Source organism: Lampris incognitus, chromosome 17 (genome assembly GCF_029633865.1).
Source record: "Lampris incognitus isolate fLamInc1 chromosome 17, fLamInc1.hap2, whole genome shotgun sequence".
Lineage (NCBI taxonomy): Eukaryota > Metazoa > Chordata > Actinopteri > Lampriformes > Lampridae > Lampris > Lampris incognitus.
In genome coordinates, this window is record NC_079227.1 from 19,871,494 (window position 1) to 19,890,512 (window position 19,019).

A 19,019-nucleotide genomic window follows, 5' to 3' on the forward strand; every position below is an offset into this window, starting at 1 on the left:
TGTTCTAATAGAATAGAAAAGATTCCCTTATTGTTCCACAATAGAAATCTGTGATGGGAAGGAAATGAGAAATGAAGAGATATGTGTTGCTGAATAATTCAAGTTAAGGCTTTTTGATAATCTCTTATAATTGCAATTTTTTTCTCTTCCCATAGATGGGTTACACTCCTCTCCATGTGGCTTGTCACTATGGCAACATTAAGATGGTCAACTTCCTGTTGAAGAACCAGGCTAAGGTCAAGACCAAGGTAGCCTCTATTTGTGAGCATATACTAGTGTTTCTGTAATTGTGAGAGAGATTCCTGTGACTGTGTAATGATTATGTGTGTGTTTACGAATGTGTTCATGCATGTTTTCAGTGTATATGTGCAGGACAGGATACATGTTTTATCCATTTACTTTCATCCAAGGATTTGAAAAATCTGCTGCCTCTCTGCTTATGTTACAATGCAAATTCTATTAAATATCTGAATATTTGAGTACCCCATGTGGATTTTTTTTTGCAAATCTTGGATGTTATTATGGTGTCTGGTACCATGATATGAGTGTGTAATTGTATGCCTTTCATGTGTGGACTGGCTTTTTGTTACACATACTGATGTGTGCATAGGTTGAAATGGTTGCTTTTTCTATTTGTGCTCTCTCTCTCTCTCTCTCTCTCTCTCTCTCTCTCTCTCTCTCTCTCTCTCTCTCTCTCCTCTCTCTCTCTCTCTCTCTCTCCTCTCTCTCTCTCTCTCTCTCTCTCTCACCCCCCCCCTACAGAATGGTTACACTCCTCTTCACCAGGCTGCCCAGCAGGGACACACGCACATCATCAACCTGCTGCTGCAATATGGAGCATCACCCAATGAACTCACCGCCGTTAGTAAAAACAAACACAACGCACGCACACAGACATACACACTAACATCATCACCCTGTCAAAACAAAGCATCATGCTTACAATGCAAAGTTCATCCTCCGTATTGTAAACCTAACATACACCATTTTCCTCATGGGGACCCATAAAATGTCCCCACAAGGTAGGTGGTTTCAAGTTTTTGTAGTCTTAATGAGGACATTTGTTCCCAATTAGGATGTAATTGTAAATAGGCTGCGTTTATAAAGTGCTTTTCTAGTCTACCAACCACTCAAAGCGCTTTACAGTGTATGCCTCACATTCACTCCATTCACACACACATTCATACACTGATGGTGGAGGCTGCCATGCAAGGTGCCAACCTGCTCATCAGGAGGCAGTTAAGGTTTCAGTGTCTTGCTCAAGGACACTTTGGCACGCTCTCCACAGGAGCCGGGGATCGAACCATCGGCCTTCCGATTACTAGACGGCCCGCTTTACCTCATGAGCCATGCCCCACCCACACGCACACATACAGTAAAAGAACATACCGAGCACTCACAATTTTGTGGTTTTGAATCAGGCTTATGACCTTTTTGTGGCCTACCATCTCGTCTCTTATCTGTGTGGTCATGACATGCCGTTTAGTAAATAAAAACTTTGCAGTTTTCCTCTCAGATATAACTGTATCGCTGTTGTGTTTCTTTCCTTATCCAGAATGGTAACAGTGCCCTGTCCATTGCCAGAAGGCTGGGCTATATCTCTGTGGTGGACACACTCAAGGTGGTCACTGAGGAGACTCTTACCACTATGGTACGTGTGTGTTTGGATGTGTTGTGGGGCAGACTGTGTCTAACATGCAACATGCTTGTGAACATCAATTCTTGTGGTGGGTTGCCTAGAATTTGACATGCACATCTGCATCGTTTTTTTCTTTCTTTCTTTTTTCTGCTCTGAGTCTTCACTTTCCTGAGAGTCCTCTCTGTCTGGCTGACACACTACAGTATGCCAAAACATTATCCCCTCTCACTATAAAAGACAATAGCAGCATCAGCATTCTGTCATTTTAAGAATAACATGGCATCTGGCCTGATGGCAACTATAAATCCCATGCAATGACAGCCAACAATTCACCATTTAATTGACTCTCTTGGGGTAGCAACTGCACAATAATGGACTGTATAAGTCTTGAACATGTTCCCTACTTGACTGAACATTGTTGAATGTTAGCTTTATTGAAGAGGCCCTCTTGTTTTTTGCAGACTGTGACAGAAAAGCACAAGATGAATGTTCCAGAGACCATGAACGAAGTCTTGGACATGTCTGATGACGATGGTAAGGGTTCGATTCACTGTCTAACTCAGTCATCTAAATCAATGAAATACAAGATTTACGCTTGGCAGATGTAAATGACTTCTTGGATGTCATGGGACACTTCTGGTTCCACAACTGCCACCTTCCCTTTTGTTGTCCTAATCTACATATAGTAGACGGAAAACCCATCTTTTTTTATTTTCCATTTATTTATTTGCAGCTTTTTATACCTGATTTCAGTTATGGTCATGAATGCAATTGAAGACTTTTATTCCAAATGTAGATACTCACCAAGTGATGAGAGCAATAACTCCTCGCACAAAGCCTGACAGCAAGAAATTAAGATTTTGCAGCTCAGCTGAGGACAGTATGGAAATGTAGTTCTTGGTAACAAGCTGGCAATATTTTTGCAGACTATTTTTGAAATTTGGAATGATTACCTTTTCATATTTTACTTTTCTTTTATCATTTGCCCATATTAATTATACATAATTTTGGAATAAAATTCTTCAGTCGGTTCCACTTTTTGTTTATGACGCTTTGTTTTTGGTTTGATGATGTGATTTTCCACATTTTGTTGTTCCATTTTTCTCTAACCCTCTCTTCCATCCCATCCACACAGTCTGTAAAGCCAATGTCCCCGAAATGCTCACTGAAGACTATGTATCTGATGGGGAAGAAGGTATTTTCCATGTCTCCTTTGTTGTCCTATTTTTTTCTCTATCATTCCTTCTGTCCTCCCAATATCTGTCCACCTCTCTGCTCTGTCCTTTTTTTTCTAATTAACCCATTTTCAAGTGGTGGAAAGACTGTACAAATTACTAAGTTAGGGGGCGTCCGGGTAGTGTAGCAGTCTATTCCGTTGCCTACCAACACAGGGATCGCCGGTTTGAATCCCCGTGTTACCACCAGCTTGGTCAGGCGTCCTTACAGACACAATTGGCTGTGTCTACGGGTGGGAAGCCGGATGTAGATATGTGTCCTGGTCACTGCATTAGCGCCTCCTTTGGTCGGTCGGGGTGCCTGTTTGGGTTGGAGGGGGGACTGTAGGGAATAGCGTGATCCCCCCACGTGCTACATCCCCCCCCTGGCGAAACTCCTCACTGTCAGGTGAAAAGATGTGGCTGGCGACTCCACATGTATCGGAGGAGGCATGTGGTAGTCTGCAAGGGGGTGGAGCAGCGACCGGGACGGCTCGGAAAATAGGCTAATCATCGAGGTACAATTGGGGAGAAAAGGGGGGAAAACGGCAAAATAAAAAAATTACTCAGTTAAAACTGTATTGCACACCCCATCTGAATGACACTCTCATACTGTATTCAGTATCAGGTGTTCTGGTACTTACAAGTCCAAGTACAAAGTACATCAAGGAGTTTATAAGGTTCTCTGAGCTTCTGATCACCTCATTGTACAACTGGGCTAGTTCCAAAGAGACGGCGTTGTTTTCTAACAGTCTTTATTGAAGGCCAACATACTTCAACAATGTACGTAGGCACAGTACTTGAGTACTTTCCATCGCTGGTGAAAGCGCCCCAATCTCAGGTTTCTCACATGGCCATTGTTGGTATTTTTCATGCTTTAAACAGCGTGGAATATGCCCCTCTTCTGGTTGCCATGGTGACTGCACATGGTGTTGTGGAGTGTGTAGCAGATTTATTTTCTCTCTCTGGAGTAGACTGAACACACACACGCACGCACGCACACACGTGCACACACAGACACTCATAAGTGATTTTTGTCTAGTGAGGCTTGTGGCTTATGCTGCTATTGTAGTTTCATGTTTGTTGAGCCAAACCAAACACTGTGTCAGCTGCTGCTGCTGTGTGTGTGTGTGTGTGTGTGTGTGTGTGTGCGCGCATGCATGCATGCGTGTGTGTGTGTGTGCGTGTGTGCGTGCGTGTGTGTGTGTGTGTGTGTGTGTCTTTGTGTGTTTCTTTTCTCCTGGTCTCTAGATCTGCTCAAAAGCATTCAGCGTTTTGGCTGAACTTGATCTTCTCACAGGGTGCTCTCAGTTGATGAAAGAGGTAGAGAGAGGGAAAACAGGCGGAGAGATATAGACGGAGCAAGAGAGCGACAGAGAGCCAGAGCCCAGACTCCCTTATGAATAGTTTTTCCTTGGCTTCTGCCCTCCAGTGTTTACTAAACAACAACCTATGATGTTGATAAAAAATGGTGGCGTATGCCCATTGCTGACTTGGGCTGCCTGTTTTGTAGTCGTTCTAGTAATTACCCTGCACAAATTTCTGAATGGTCAAAATCGAGGGAAAGAAAAATGTTGATTCTCTAATTGGTGCCTAAGTGTGTTTGTTCATTGCTCCGGGGTGAGCAAACCATTTTCTACTCCAAATGTGAGGAACAAGCTCGGCCATCGATTACAACAAGAGTCGGCACGTTACAGAATTTACAGTACTGAATCTGGTTTCTGCAAGATCTTGACAATGTATGGGTCCATCTCATTCGAAAAACCCCACTTCCTCAGTATCTGAATGGTATGTCTAAAAAAAACAAAAAACAATTATCTCATTTAGATATAACCCAGTCACAAATTACAAATATTCCAATATAAGTAAGTTAACAGTATGCCCAGTGCAACCATGGAAAGCATAACCTCCGCAGACCACAGAGACCATGCGTTTATTGATTGAGGTGTTTGCATGTCTCAGTGTTTGTGTTACTATAAGGTTATCTTAGCTAGAGTATTCAGGAGTCAGGAACAATTTATTGTCATTTCTATCATGTACTTGCATACGCAAAACAAACAAAATGTCTTTTCACCCAGCCCGCAGCAGTGCAACACAAAAGATAAAAACACATATCCAAAATGTCCAAAAACGACACCACCAAAACATACAAAAACAGAGAGAACAAAAGGGGAAAAAAACACAGTTAACAACACAGTCCATTCAGTGCAACACAATCCAAAAATTCCACTGTCCAGAGAACGAACACCAGCCAGGATGACTGTCGAAACTGCCGGTCTGCATGGGCTAGCAGTTAGCTTAGCCTGCCCCACTTCCGCGTCCTGTCAGACTGCTCACGATGTTTCCTCTTCAGCCGCAGCTCCAAGTAAGACCGTGGTCCTTGGGCCCACTGGACACAAACAGACCACGATCCAGTGCCAGCTGTCCCAGCCAGACACATTCGACACACCTCCCCGCACTCCACACGATGACACAAATGCACACGCAGGCAAAAACACTGCACAGTCGACGCTAGGCGAGGGCGCCACCAGACTGCCTCGCTGTGTTCTCTTGGGTGCAGCTCCAAGCAGGGCCGTGGTCCCTGGGCCCACAGGACGCAGCAGACCAAACTCTCTCAGCCGATCCAACGGCAGCTCTCCCAGCCATTAAACAAAAAAAAAAATCGAAAATAAAAATAAAAACTTCACACGATGACACAAACTTATGCCCCTTTTCCACTACATGGTACTGACTCGACTCGCAGGGTGTGGTTTTCCATTACCATAACAGTACCCCCTCAGTGTATCTGGTCTGCATTGATTTTGGTACCCACTCCAGTTTTTTTTTTTTTTTTTTTTTTGGAACCTCGACAAAGGTGGTACCAGAAATGTGGTAACAGTTACCAAAATGCCAGTACTTTCCAGTAATGGAAAATGAAAAAGTTGAGTCGAGTTGAGCCGGTACCATGTAGTGGAGAAGGGGCATTAGACAAGATGCAGACGAAGGCTATAATTACTGTGATAACAGACTTTCTTAATTACTCGAAAATGGGACATGTATGCTGTTGGCTTGCACCAACTCTGAACGGAAATTTTTGAGTGAAGCAAATATCAGATAACTAAGGTGCATGTAAAAACACTCTTGACTACAGCATAAAGCAGAGCTCTTTCTTCTTACAGTTAAGAAAAAGTTGCAAATTCCATGCGGATAAACAAATTTGACCTATCACATCAAGTATATTTGCATTTGTATTTAATCTGTGCTGGATCTTTACCAAACTGACAACAGTGGCCATTTTTGTGTTTAAACAGAGATGGATGTTGGAAATGTCTGCATCAGCTATTCCTGTAAGTCTTAAAAAGTGTGATTTGACTTAAACTAAATCCATTAATCTAATTACCAGTTTCCCTGCTACCAAACTGATAGAACTAAACTGTGTGTGGGATCTTGAAGGGTATGTTCAATTGACTGTGTGTGTGTGTGTGTGTGTGTGTGTGTGTGTGTGTGTGTGTGTGTGTGTGTGTGTGTGTGTGTCTTGCAATGAAGCTGTGGCATCTTTAATTTCCTCATCTAAATCTGTACCAAGTGTAACTCGAGACACACACACAACACCAGACACATGCATAGTGCATCATAAACACACAAACATGTGTGGATGTACATGCACACTAACATACACACACAAACAGTCTCCAGCTGAATAATTGGAATGATTAACATCTCGAATACTCTTCCATGATCTAAACCAGTACAGCCCACAAGCCAGATGTAGTCCCTCAGAAACTATCTTTGGTTCTCCAAAGTGTTTTTCCTGAGTTGCAAAGTTGCCCTGTATTTGGTCTACACTGACGTAATGACATTCATTATTTGAAATTGGAAATTAATGGCTTACAGTGTACTAACAGCAGAATAACACTTTACATCTGTGACCCACTCAGCCACTTGATCCGGCCGTAGCCATCCACCCATCTCAGTTTTCAGTTTTCTCAGCACCGCACACCAAATGTTTTGGCACCCTGGAGCTTGGCATTTGTTTAAGTAAACTAACAGAAGCAGCGCTAATTCAATTTAGCGTATATGGTATTAAATGTTGTGCAAGGGTTTAATGTTAAAAATGTCTCATTTGATGAATGCGGCTGTTGCACAGAATGCGGCTGTTGCACAGAGTGCGGCGTTTTAATTCAAATTGACAACAGGAGAAATGATGCAAGTGTGTCCACAAAACCTCCCCCTTGTCTCCAACATCCCACATTATGTTTCTACCCGAATTTTCACCGTAGTCTAAAGCATGGAAGATAGCAACATATATATACACACACGAGATCCACTGGATGGGTAAGTGTCCTCATTGGAAATAGCTTACAGTAATCAAGACAGACGGACAGCAGCAGGTCTGGACGGATACAAGGAGGGATATGGTGACAGACACATAGACACTAACAAGCAGACAGACAGGTATAGTTGTTGTCATGGTAGTTTCTCCTCCAACATCTTGTCTTTACCATTGCTGCACAGTGGCTGCACCCTTAAGGGCAAATATTTGCAAAATCTGGCTTTGTTAATGACACGGTGGCTTGCAAGTTGGTAAAGGAGGATTGCATTAGGACTGATTAGAGAGATAAAAAAAGAAAAACGAGCAAAAATAGTGTTAGAAAGGTAGGACCAGCAGGCAGGGGCCTAGTCAGAGAGGTAAATAGCTAGACAGACAGGTAGGGAGACAAGAAGTGGTCCATCCAGAATTATTGTGAATTAGACCAAGACCGAGGGAAGCAGGTTGCATAGAAAGCAGGCAGACAGGCAGAAAAAACAGATAGATGGACAGATAGAAAAGCAGAGGAGCGGAGACGATATAGGTCCGATGAGGACAGGGTAGGAGTAAGATGTTCAAGTAGACAGATGGGAGGAGGGGGAGACAGGTGGACGAGAGGAAAGCAGGGAGGATAGGCCTACAAGCTGTAAAGCTACAGGGTAATTAAAAGGCTACCCAGCTAAGTCAAGAGTCACACACCCGCTTACTATTCCTGTACCGCTCTAGGTGTCCCTACTCGCACACACGCACATGTGCACACACACAGTGGATAATCTTAGAGCGGGCAAGGTGGGCGGGAGAAAGCTGATCTGTTTGTGTGAGCGCCGGTCTGTGAAAGAGCGATAGAGAGAGTGCATGCAAGTGAGAGAGAGAGACTGATGGCGTACATGAGTGAAGTAAACATAGAGAGATAGATTGTATGCGAGAGAAAGGGGGAAAGAGAGTGTGTGTGTGTCTTTGTGCGTGTATGCGTGCATATGTAAAAGAGAGACGGGGGCAAGAGGCAAAGCGTGCACAGGAGGGCGAGAGCGCTAACAAGCCGGGGACAAAAAGTTGGTCAGAGAGTTGATTGTGGTGCAGTGAGATCCGGAAGGAGGCAGCCTGGATGAAGTGCTTCAAAGCAGCAGGTGGGTTCGAGCTTGTTCGGTTTGGTTTGATTTGGTTCAGCCCGTCTCCAACTGAGCTGAGGAGGGATCCCAGAAAAAGGGGAGAGGGCGAGCGCTGCGATGCTTGAATGGAAACTCGTGGTTTGGAATGTCGCCAGATGGGGTCTGTAAAAGTGTGTGTGTGTGTGTGTGTGTGTGTGTGTGTGTGTGTGTGTGAGAGCGTTAGTAACTGAGGGGGGAGGGGTGCTGCTACCAGCAGGGGATGAGGGGACGGGATGGTGGAGGGGTGGTGGGTGAGTAGTGGGGTGGGTGGGGTTGCGTCTCCTGCTTTGTGCCTGCTGGAATGCATTTTTTTTCGCTCTTTCTCTTTCACCCTTCCTCTCTCCACCCGCATGCACTTGTTCCCCTCTCTCTTTTAAACCCCTCCTCTTCTCCTGTTCTCTTTCAACTGTGCAGATGTCGCTCTCCAACAGTAGTTTAGGATCTACCTCTGAGGGAGCATGCAACCTGCTTTTTTCTTGCTAGGCCTGTGTAACGTATGTTATACACTATATTCAACACTTTCTGTGATGCATGAACTAATCTATCTATTAATCTATCTATTAGTCTATCTAAATGGATGTTTCTTTTCGTCTGACTAACTGGATATACTGCAGCAGCGGTTTTATCCGTGTTGTTTCTAAACTCTGAACGTTACCGTTGCCTTTTAGTGTTTTATTTGTTATGTGTAAAGGACTGAGAGAAAAGGCCCTTGGTTGAAACAGTAGGCCTTTTTTCTGTGGTGTTTGAGCACGTGTCTGTGTGATTGAGACTAAAGTGGAGCTGGAAAAGCCTCTGGGTGCAGCGAGCATTGGTCTATCTAAAAGTCCTTGTGAGAGAGAGAGAGAAAGAGAGAGGGAGGACTGGGGCCGAATGAAAGAGCATGTAAGCTCGATTAACTTTTTCAGAGAACAACTTAGTAAGTGGAAGGACAATTGCAGTCAATTGGATAGTTGACGGAAACAGAAACAGGACACAAACAAGCCAGAAAAACGAATGAAGTGCTGAGAAGTAAAGGGATTGTGTGTGTGTGTGTGTGTGTGTGTGTGTGTGTGTGTGTGTGTGTGTGTGTGTGTGTGTGTGTGTGTGTAAGGGAAATGAACAGAGAGAGACTTTGACTGCATGTGTGGATCATCTCCAATCATCAGGCTTTTCCTGACTCAACACAGCCATAGACAGACATAGACAGACATAGACAGAAGCAGGACGTTCAGATTTTTAAAAAAAAACAAAAAAAACGTCAGATTTGAGTTATCTGCAGATTGGCTGCACAGGTGAGGATTCTGGGAGGGACGCAAGAAAGAAAGGCCTCAGTTTTACACAGCTGCATTGTGAAAGTGAAGGTGAGGATGGATGATTGACAAGGCAGAGAGAGAATGGTAGAGGGAGCGAGGGGATGAGCCTGCCTTTATCTGTGAAACAACTCTTCTTTTTCTGCATGTTAATATAACCGCTGGATGACCCTCATGAAAACAAAAGTACGATGGCGGGACAAATTTGGGTACTGTGTGTGTGTGTGTGTGTGTGTGTGTGTGTGTGTGTGTGTGTGTGTGTGTGTGTGTGTGTGTGTGTGTGTGACTCTAACTCTCCTGCCGCCTTGTGCATTGTGAACCACCAGGTGATGATGCCATGACAGGGGAGACTGACAAATATCTGGCCCCCCAGGACCTGCGGGAGCTCGGGGATGACTCTCTCCCTCAGGAGGGCTACATGGGCTTCAGCATCGGCGCGCGCTCACAGAGGTAGAACACATTTTAATTCACTACACCCCTAACTTACACAGAACTTAAAATATGGAGAGACTTGTGAGTAGATTTAACTAATTCATCCAGAGATCACACACATTTGTGCTTTTTGCTGGTCCATTGGTGCTGCTCTTCACACACATCATTCCTTTTTTATTGGTTCTGACAGTAGCGCGTCGATTTTTGAATATGTGATGCTGTTTTTCCATCCTTTTTCAGGAAGCATGTGTCAGTGGGGGGGAAAAATCACTTGATCAGATCAGCCTGTTCAGATTGAGACAGTTGCTTTTTTTTCCACTTAGCACACAACACTCAAAATCCCAGTCTTTATATGGTCTTTTTGAGGTGCATGCATGCATGCATGCATGCATTCAATTAACTACATTAATTGAATGCATGCATGCATATTCAATTTAAGAACAATTAGCATTCAACATCCAGTGCACATATACTACATAGTTTGGGTCGGTAAGGAAAGTTTCATGTGTCTAAAACACAGACATATGCACACATATACTGATACATACAGTAGACAAATGGATTTTTCTATAGTTAACCTACTTTTTTTCCTGGCTATCTGGTCGTGGGACGATCCCATGCCCGCCAATGTTTGCTCAGCTTGAAATACGGACGGCTACATCGACACTGCATCCAACATACAGAAGGGGAAGGGCTTATTGAATAGCTGAGGAGTAACCCGCATCGAAGCCCAGCTACAGGAAATTAGAAGCATGTTCGATTCCATGGCCCTGAGCACTGGGTTAGATGAATACATGCTGTTAGAGAAGGGGTGGGGGCAGAGGGGGGCATTTTGTGTGTGTGTGTGTGTGTGTGTGTGTGTGTGTGTGTGTGTGTGTGTGTGTGTGTGTGTGTGTGTGTGTGTGTGTGTGTTTGTGTGTGTGTTCAATAAGCTACTTGTACTATGCAGAGATGGCACATTGTCAAATTGCTACCCATTCATTCAGTGCAGAAAACAAATACTTACAAAATTTGGGATTTGAAATTCTATGCACAATTAAAACCTTTTTCATACTGAATACACTTGTTATCATCTAGAATGGTTGGTTTGTGAGTGAGATGTAGGTATGAGTTGTTATTTCACTTGATTTAACTTAAACTGATTTGTCCTGATGCTGTTGTATGCTATTTTGTATTTCGAGATGCTGAGCTGCAACCTTTTCATCTCCCCTTCTCCTCTTGATGTCTTTCTCTCTCTTCTTCATCCTCCTCTTTCTCCTCCTCCTCCCCCGTGTCTCCTATACCTGACCCTACCTCATTGCATGTCTGTTTCGCTCTTCTTTTTTTTACATTCATGCTCTTATTGATCTTCTCCAGAAGGTCAATATATGATGAGTTCAACCATAATATTGTCAGTCTGTTTTGAACATCTCAAAGGGGACTGACAAAAAAAGCAATTTTCTGAATCCCTGTTGTCACATGTTAGCGTGCAGGTGTAAGGCCGTCCAGCTGAAGTTGGTCTACTTTTATTGAGACCAACAAAAGGGCCATATTCAGGGAAGTCACACCCTGTACTTTTTAATGTAAGAACACCGTAAACCGGGCAGGCACGGTGACGCAATGGTTAGCGCGGTCGCCTCACAGCAAGAAGGTCCTGGGTTCGAGCCCCGGGGTAGTCCAACCTTGGGGGTCATCCTCTGTGTGGAGTTTGCGTGTTCTCCCCGTGTCTGCGTGGGTTTTCCCCAGGTACTCTGGTTTCCTCCCACAGTCCAAAGACATGTAGGTCAGGTGAATTGGCCATACTAAATTGTCCCTAGGTGTGAAAATGTGTGTGTGTGTGGTCCCTGTGATGGCCTGGCGGCCTGTCCAGGGTGTCTCCCTGCCTGCCGCCCAATCCCTGCTGGGATAGGCTCCAGCGACCCTGAGAGCAAGATGGGTGGTTTGGATAATGGATGGATGGACACCATAACCCTTGTCGGCACGTTAGGAAACGATAATAAAACCCACCATTCTGTCAGTTAGACTCACGATTGTACGGTGCATCTTGACTCCAGCTTACAAACAGCCGCAAAGTCATTCAGACAGATTGTCAGCAGGCTCCTCAGGCAGTCAGCAAACGGAGACATCGCTCCACAAACCCCGCATCTCCTCTTTACATCTCTCTATCCACTCCTCTGTGTTTCATACCCCCTTTTTTCCTTTCTCCTCCTTTTCTCATGTCCCTTCCTACTGTTAGTCCCAAAGTCAGGTAAGGCTGAAGGCATGAAGGAGCTTCTTGTCATCCCTCCTCCTCTCCCTCCCTCCTCCCCTCCCTCCCTCCCTCTCAGACCCAAGTCGCTGTCATCATCATGACTTTGTGATTCAAATGTTATGCGCTGTCCCTCTGTCTGGATTCATTTGACTACTAACATGATTATGAAATGTAATGGCTTTTTTTTTTAAATTCGTTATAACCCCTCCCGAGTTTGTTTTGTGTCTACACCGGCTGTTGTGTACTGTGTTGTTGTTTCCTAATGTCAGATTCTTCTTTTCAGTTGCAAACGGTGCAGGTGTCTGTGCTTGTGCAGCCCAGCCGGTTGCGTTTGCTTTGGTATTTGGACTGTGATCGTTTGTTCACGTTGTGCTCCTGGTGGCTTTGACCGGTGTATAACCATGCATCCTCTTCAGTTTCTGCGTTGTAGTGTTGCCTCATCGAGCTTCCAGAGACCTGAACTTAAGCCCGGCCGTTGTTGGTAGATGTCGGACCACTTCCCACAGAGCAAGAGAATGAGTGCTGTTTTCTTAAAAGCACCGTTATCGTCGAGAAAGGCGTTTCTTGTAAAAACGAGACGTTTGGGTTACTTTATGGTTTATCTTATGAAATCCCTTTGTCGTTATTGTGGTTCAGTTTGTGTTAAATTTAAACACACTTTTTTTATGTTAGGCTTTAATGCAAATCAGTTGCCCAGGTGCGTGAAATAAAATGGTGAAGTTTTAGTTAACTTGCTTGGTGCAAGTGGAACTATGAAATCAATAGTGGTTTAGGTATCACAGGTAAGCATTTACCACATTATCGCTGAGGAATGCTTATTTGCCTCATAAAATGTCCTCATTCTCTCTCTCCTCTCTCGCTCTACTCATCTCAAGGCACAATCCACTTCTCTTCAACATATCATCAGTGACAAAAGTGTTGGGGCAGAGAACCTGAACTAGCCTTTTTCTGTTAATCTTCAGTTTACCATTGATTTCTCGTCAAATGATCACTGTGCAGCAATAAAGGCCCAGCCTACTGGTGTTGAAATGTGGTAAAAGGAAAAAAAATCCAACATCAGCTTTCTGTCCCAGTACTATTGACATGTCCATACAGCAAAACATTTCATACCGATCTCTTATTCTACATTGCCTCACCCTGACTTCTTAAGATGCTCCTATTCTGTACCCTGGCATGGTGGGCATAGGTCAGCTCTAGATGATGAACTTGCTCATAAGGTTGGTTTATTTAATGTAGAACGGGCTAGGAGAGGTATAGACATTATTGTGAGGTAGAAATGGAGCTGCCATTGAGTTCTCACTTGTTTGCTATGCTGTCTCTCTAATTCAGAAAACTGTTGAGCGTTCATTTATTCTAGCAGGAAGAATGCAAGGGGACTTTGCCAATGACGCCTCTGACAAATTATTCTCAAGAGTACTACATAAGGTTAATTGCTACCATTGTGTAGGATTATAGTAAAATATAAAGAAAAGTATCAACTCTCTTTGTGGATTATATATGGGCGGCACGGTGGCCCAGTGGTTAGCGTTGTCGCCTCACAGCAAGAAGGTCCTGGGTTCGAACCCCGGGGTTGTCCAACATTGGGGCATCATCCCAGGTCATCCTCTGTGTGGAGTTTGCATGTTCTCCCCATGTCTGCGGTGGGTTTTCTCCGGGTGCTCCAGTTTCCTCCCACCATCAAAAAGACATGCATGTTAGGGTTAATACTCCTGTCTGTGTCCCTGGCCGAGGCATGGCACGATGAACTGGAGTTGGTCCCCGGGCGCTGCACGGCGGCTACCCACTGCTCCTAGCTACACAGCTAGGAGTACACAGTTTATCAAAATCAAAAAAATCAAAATCCTTCTGCATCATTTTGGAACACATTTGGGAATACCTTTGATAAGTTCTTTCCATGTTGTTGTTGCTGTCATTAGTGGCATAAGATCAGGTCCCTGGAAGCTGCATGCATTTAATGTGTTTATTTGTTTGTTTGTGTTTTTCTGTTCACCTCATGGCCCCCTCTTACCACCACCCCCCCCAACCCCTCTTCCACCATCATTGCAACGACTATTGTCACGATAACCCCGTGACTCCTACGCCTCCCACACCCACCAACACCAAGCCTGCGTTCCTTCAGTTCTGATAGGTCCAACACGCTGAACCGGAGCTCGTTCACACGGGACAGCATGATGATAGAGGAGATGCTGGCGCCCACAAAGGAACTGGTAGGTACACGGACCGAAGGGCTGTGACTGCATCTCTAGGTGTGGCTGTCAGTGTGTCGGACGTGTGGATGAATTGCAGGATGGGAATGCTCGTGTTTCTCGCATGTTTTCTGTCTTGTCGTTATTTCTCTGTCTCCTGCTGTCTCTCTCCCTGTCTTCTCTCTCTCTCTCTCTCTCTCTCTCTCTCTCTCTCTCTCTCTCTCTCTCTCTCTCTCTCTCTCTCTCTCTCTCTCACTAACTTCCCAGGTCTTGAACTCTATGGTAGATACTGTTCTCTCCCCAGCTGTGCCAAGCTGTCTTGGTAGTGATCCAAAAGCAAGCGGAGCCACCAATCCTCTTACATCTTAGTGTGGGGTAGACATAAAGATTGCCAATGTTGTTACACTTTACTGGAAGAGAGAAAAGGATTAGCAATTAGTGCAGTCATTTAAAGTGGAATTTCTGGGGTGGCCCACTAACTTTAAAAATGCAGCAAGATGGCACTTGGAAATGAAGGTTATCAGGTTCAGTTAAAGCTACACTCCATAAAACAGACAGCTTGACGGTCCAACCATATGCAGCCATTAAAGGAAAGAAACCTCATGCCTTTGACTGACCTTCATAGTGATCTTCAGCTCAGCTGTTGCAGGTTGTGTTGCTTTACTTGTCCGGGAAACCCTTTCCTTTGTAGAGTCATCTTGGACGATGGTGGCATGTGATTTAAATTTGCTCATTAGGTTTTAGTGTGTGTCTGCACAATCTTTCTAAAGTTCGCAGCGTAATTGCTATGAGCAAAGACAATGAATCAAAATTACTACTTTCCAAGAGATTATCACATACAGTGTGTTTTTTATATTTTGATATATATTATTACATTAATATTCTTATTATCAATTAGTTACTAATTAATTGATTATTAATTCATTATTACTATTATATTAATGTATCATAATATTTTTACATCTGTTTATTGTGTTTTGCAATTTTTCTAAACAATACGAACATAACACAAACAAACTACGTTTTTTTTAATTTTTTTACATTTCTTGAATCATAAATCGACATCCAACATGCACCTTATGATCCTGAATTAAGACTTGTGGTAAGGGATCAGACCTAAAATACTTGCTCAAGTACTGTTTCATAGTACAAGGAAGGGTCTGGGATTAGCAGTTCACGACCAAATCTGTAGATTAATTTGGCAAAGAAGGTCTCTAAAAAATTAATGCAATTTTTTTTTTAATCAGGGTTTTAAAACCAGATTATAGACTAACTATGCCCTCTGTCAAGTCATATTCTTGTGCTCCGTCTGTCTCCTGTCCTCCCATTGTACTGCTTGTGCGACTGTTTGCTGGCATTAATGACAGGACTTGTGTGCATGTCTAGCACTGTGAGTTGCAGCTATCGTTTTTGTAACAGTTCCCAGTAGCATCACAATGGTAAGGGGTCAGATACTTTCATTATCAGCTGGAGCTCGCTTGGCAAAAGCCTTGGAGCACAATGTTGCAGTTATAACACGATGACAGGTAAAAAATACAATATGCTCAACTCTGTATGTTGCTCTGGTCTGAGTAGCAGTGATTGACAGTGATTGACAGCTTGTCTTTTCTCTCTTGCTGCTCCAGGGGCTCTGCAAGGAGAAGTCCTTCACTGTAGAGCCCCATAATAAGGTAGTTGTCAGAGCTATGCTATTTCATGCACTACCTGCATTAGTGCATGTGTATATTTATATTCCACCCTTTGCTATTATACAGTAGGTTAGCAGTAGCAGCGTTTTTCTATGTTTATCATGTTAATGTATTGAACGATGCACCGTGCATTGCCTGTATCACTGCATGTTGCTTTTATGAGTCCCTGTTTATTCTTTTTGATGGACTGGTGGATGTTAAATCATCCATATACACATTCATTGTTGTAATCCAATGCTATTGATTATCAATAAGCATAACCCCTGGTACACAAAGGATGTTTTCAGCAAGTGAGCTGTTTTTGCCATGCCATTTTTTTATTATGTATTTATTTCTTATTATGGCAGAACATGCATCCAAACCAGGCTGGTTTTATTCATTTTATTATTTTCAGGGTTTCATTCCATCAGCGTGTAATAGTGCTATCTGAAATCCATCACAGTCATCCATAGTCATGAGTTCAAATACACAAAAACAATTTTGATCTCCAGATTAAATCTATTGTACACGCAGGAACTGAGACGAGTTTGAATTTTAAGAGAATCTGTAATGTTGTTGACCGTTATGTGAAAATTCATTCGGAGGTTGTTTTTTTTTTGTGAGCAAGCCCCCCCATGACAACTATTTAATTTTGGAATGAAAGCCTTCAGTCATCTGCTTTTCTCTTACCGGTGTTCTGTGTCTCATTGAATTAGCCATTGTGTCATGGCCATGAGGATCACATCCAGGGGTGGAAATTAACTTTTTTGTCCACCTGCCACTGTGGCTGGTGGATTCCAAAATCTACCAGCCACTCAATTTTTTTACCAGCCACTTTCTTGTTTTAACCGGCAGTGTGTAACTGCATGTGAAAAATAATAAAACAAGACCTACAATATTCAAGCAATAGGCTATTTTACATATTTAAACTCTTAAAATACTATTTTCAAAATCTAGTTTACTCTTCTATGGTTTTCAAAATTGTGTACACTACCTTTAAAACATTTAACATATTTGTCAAAAAATAACCAGTGTATCAGTGCCACCAAAATTCCCTTTATTATTACATAAACCAAGACTGTAACAAGTAGAAGGAATTGTGTCAGTATGGGTCTTAATTCAACACTTAATCTAACATTAGTAAATTACGATTTACTTGCTAACTACACGTAACGTTAGCTAGCTAATCACATTACAAGACAGCTATATTCTGACCTTAATTCAACACTTAATCTAACGTCAGTGAATAGATTTTTTAAAAATTACGATTTACTTGCATTGCCACACGTAATCTGTAAATGGCCTTCCTTTTTTCGCGATTGCGTGGGCATTTCTAAACAGTAGGCTCATCTTCTCCAACTGGGACGTGTTCATGGCAGCGGTATTCTGCGGGGTCGATTTTCCCTGTACTATCTTTATTACATGGATGTGGCATTTGGATGATCCATGGTCTTTTATGGCTTCCAATTTTAGGTTTTTCGTCCCAATAATGAAACTGTTAGCTTTCTTGTTGGCATCCAAAGCGTGTTGACGACATACCAAACAGAACATTGTCTGGCTTGTCTCCTCGTAAACTAACCAATCACGGGACTCTCTGTCTCCGTTGTCAGTTATTCTCCACTTCTCATTAAAAAAACGTTTTCGTTTCGTCTTCGCGTCTTTAACCCTTGTCTCCTCCTGGGATGTTTTCTCTGCAGACCTCTTAACCCCTGCGATGTAACGCCACATTGTGTTTTCTGGCTCTCTCCTCGTCCTCGAAAGTGTCTGTGTGAATTAGCAGACTCGCAAGACAAGCGTCCTTATACTCTGCCTCTGATTGGCTAACCAATGATGGCAACAAGTACTAGCCAATCAGAGGCAGAGTAGGGCGGGTCATAGGGGGGAAACTAAGGCAGATTCGTGATTCAGTATGTCAGAAATTGTTACTTTTCTTTACCCGCCACCGTGGCTGGTAGGTTGAGCAAATTCACCTGCCAATACGCAAATCCACCCGCATTTGGCATGTAGCGGGTGCTAATTTCCATCCCTGATCACATCTATGTCAGTTTATGCATGGTCATAGACAAAACAAGAGGCATATTGTCGCTCAGCATGATTAAACAGTACAGAGGGTGATGACCAGCTTGAGTCACAGTGACTATACCAGTCTTCCCTGTGTGACTGGGATACAGTCAAATGTTATTAAGCTTTGCCTGTGCAGTCATCTCCAACAAGCGCTGCATTAAGCCTCTTCTTTTATGTCAGGTGGAAGTTTAACAATCTCCTTTTCTTTGTCCTCTTTGTCCTCCCTCCTCTCCTCTTCTTTTTTGTCTTCTTTTCCTTCACAGTGGTCTTTTTGTTGTTTTTCTTGCTCTTAGTATTATCATTGTTTATCTTTATTATTATTGTTATTATTTATTAAGGGCTCTTTGAGGTTGCTGTGCTGCATTTATTATTTCATTTTTCCCCGCTGCAAAGGACCATGGCCATATCCTGACTCTCACAATATACCACCTTTTTTTTTTTCAAAAAAAAGTTGGTATATTGTGTTTTTTCAAAAAATGCTCCAGAAATCTAAAAGCCTCCCTTTTTATACCACCTTTTTTTTTTTCAAAAAAAAAAGTTGGTATATTGTGTTTTTTCAAAAAATGCTCCAGAAATCTAAAAGCCTCCCTTTTGCAACTTGGGCCAGAAAATAACTGGGTTGCCATAGTTAAGATGCCAGTAACATTCTTCAATGCATTTGCAAGGTTTATGTTGATAAGAATCCAGGATTAAACTCGGCTGCTCGTGCTAGATGGGGAGCATGGTGGCCAAGGGGTCAGAGAGGCCGATGAGAGGTGATGGATTTGATTCCTAGAACAGTCAATTTGTCCATCAGCCCCGTGTTCTGCCAGTATGCCCCTGAGGCAAAACATGGAACAAGCAACAGTGTAGACCAGATGAC

General features: G+C 43.2%; 1 protein-coding gene across 1 annotated transcript in view; it reads left to right on the plus strand.

Annotated features, from left to right (window-relative positions):
* Positions 1-19,019, plus strand: part of LOC130127145 (ankyrin-3-like) — a gene marked incomplete at its 5' end in the record, with an annotated part of 100,930 nt that overhangs the window by 34,701 nt on the left and 47,210 nt on the right. Inside the window, 8 exons of the mRNA XM_056296716.1 lie at positions 156-248; positions 763-861; positions 1,556-1,651; positions 2,101-2,173; positions 2,775-2,834; positions 9,905-10,028; positions 14,345-14,447; positions 16,052-16,096. Of these exons, the coding sequence (XP_056152691.1) occupies positions 156-248; positions 763-861; positions 1,556-1,651; positions 2,101-2,173; positions 2,775-2,834; positions 9,905-10,028; positions 14,345-14,447; positions 16,052-16,096 (693 nt within the window). The remainder of the gene's footprint in view (positions 1-155; positions 249-762; positions 862-1,555; positions 1,652-2,100; positions 2,174-2,774; positions 2,835-9,904; positions 10,029-14,344; positions 14,448-16,051; positions 16,097-19,019) is intronic.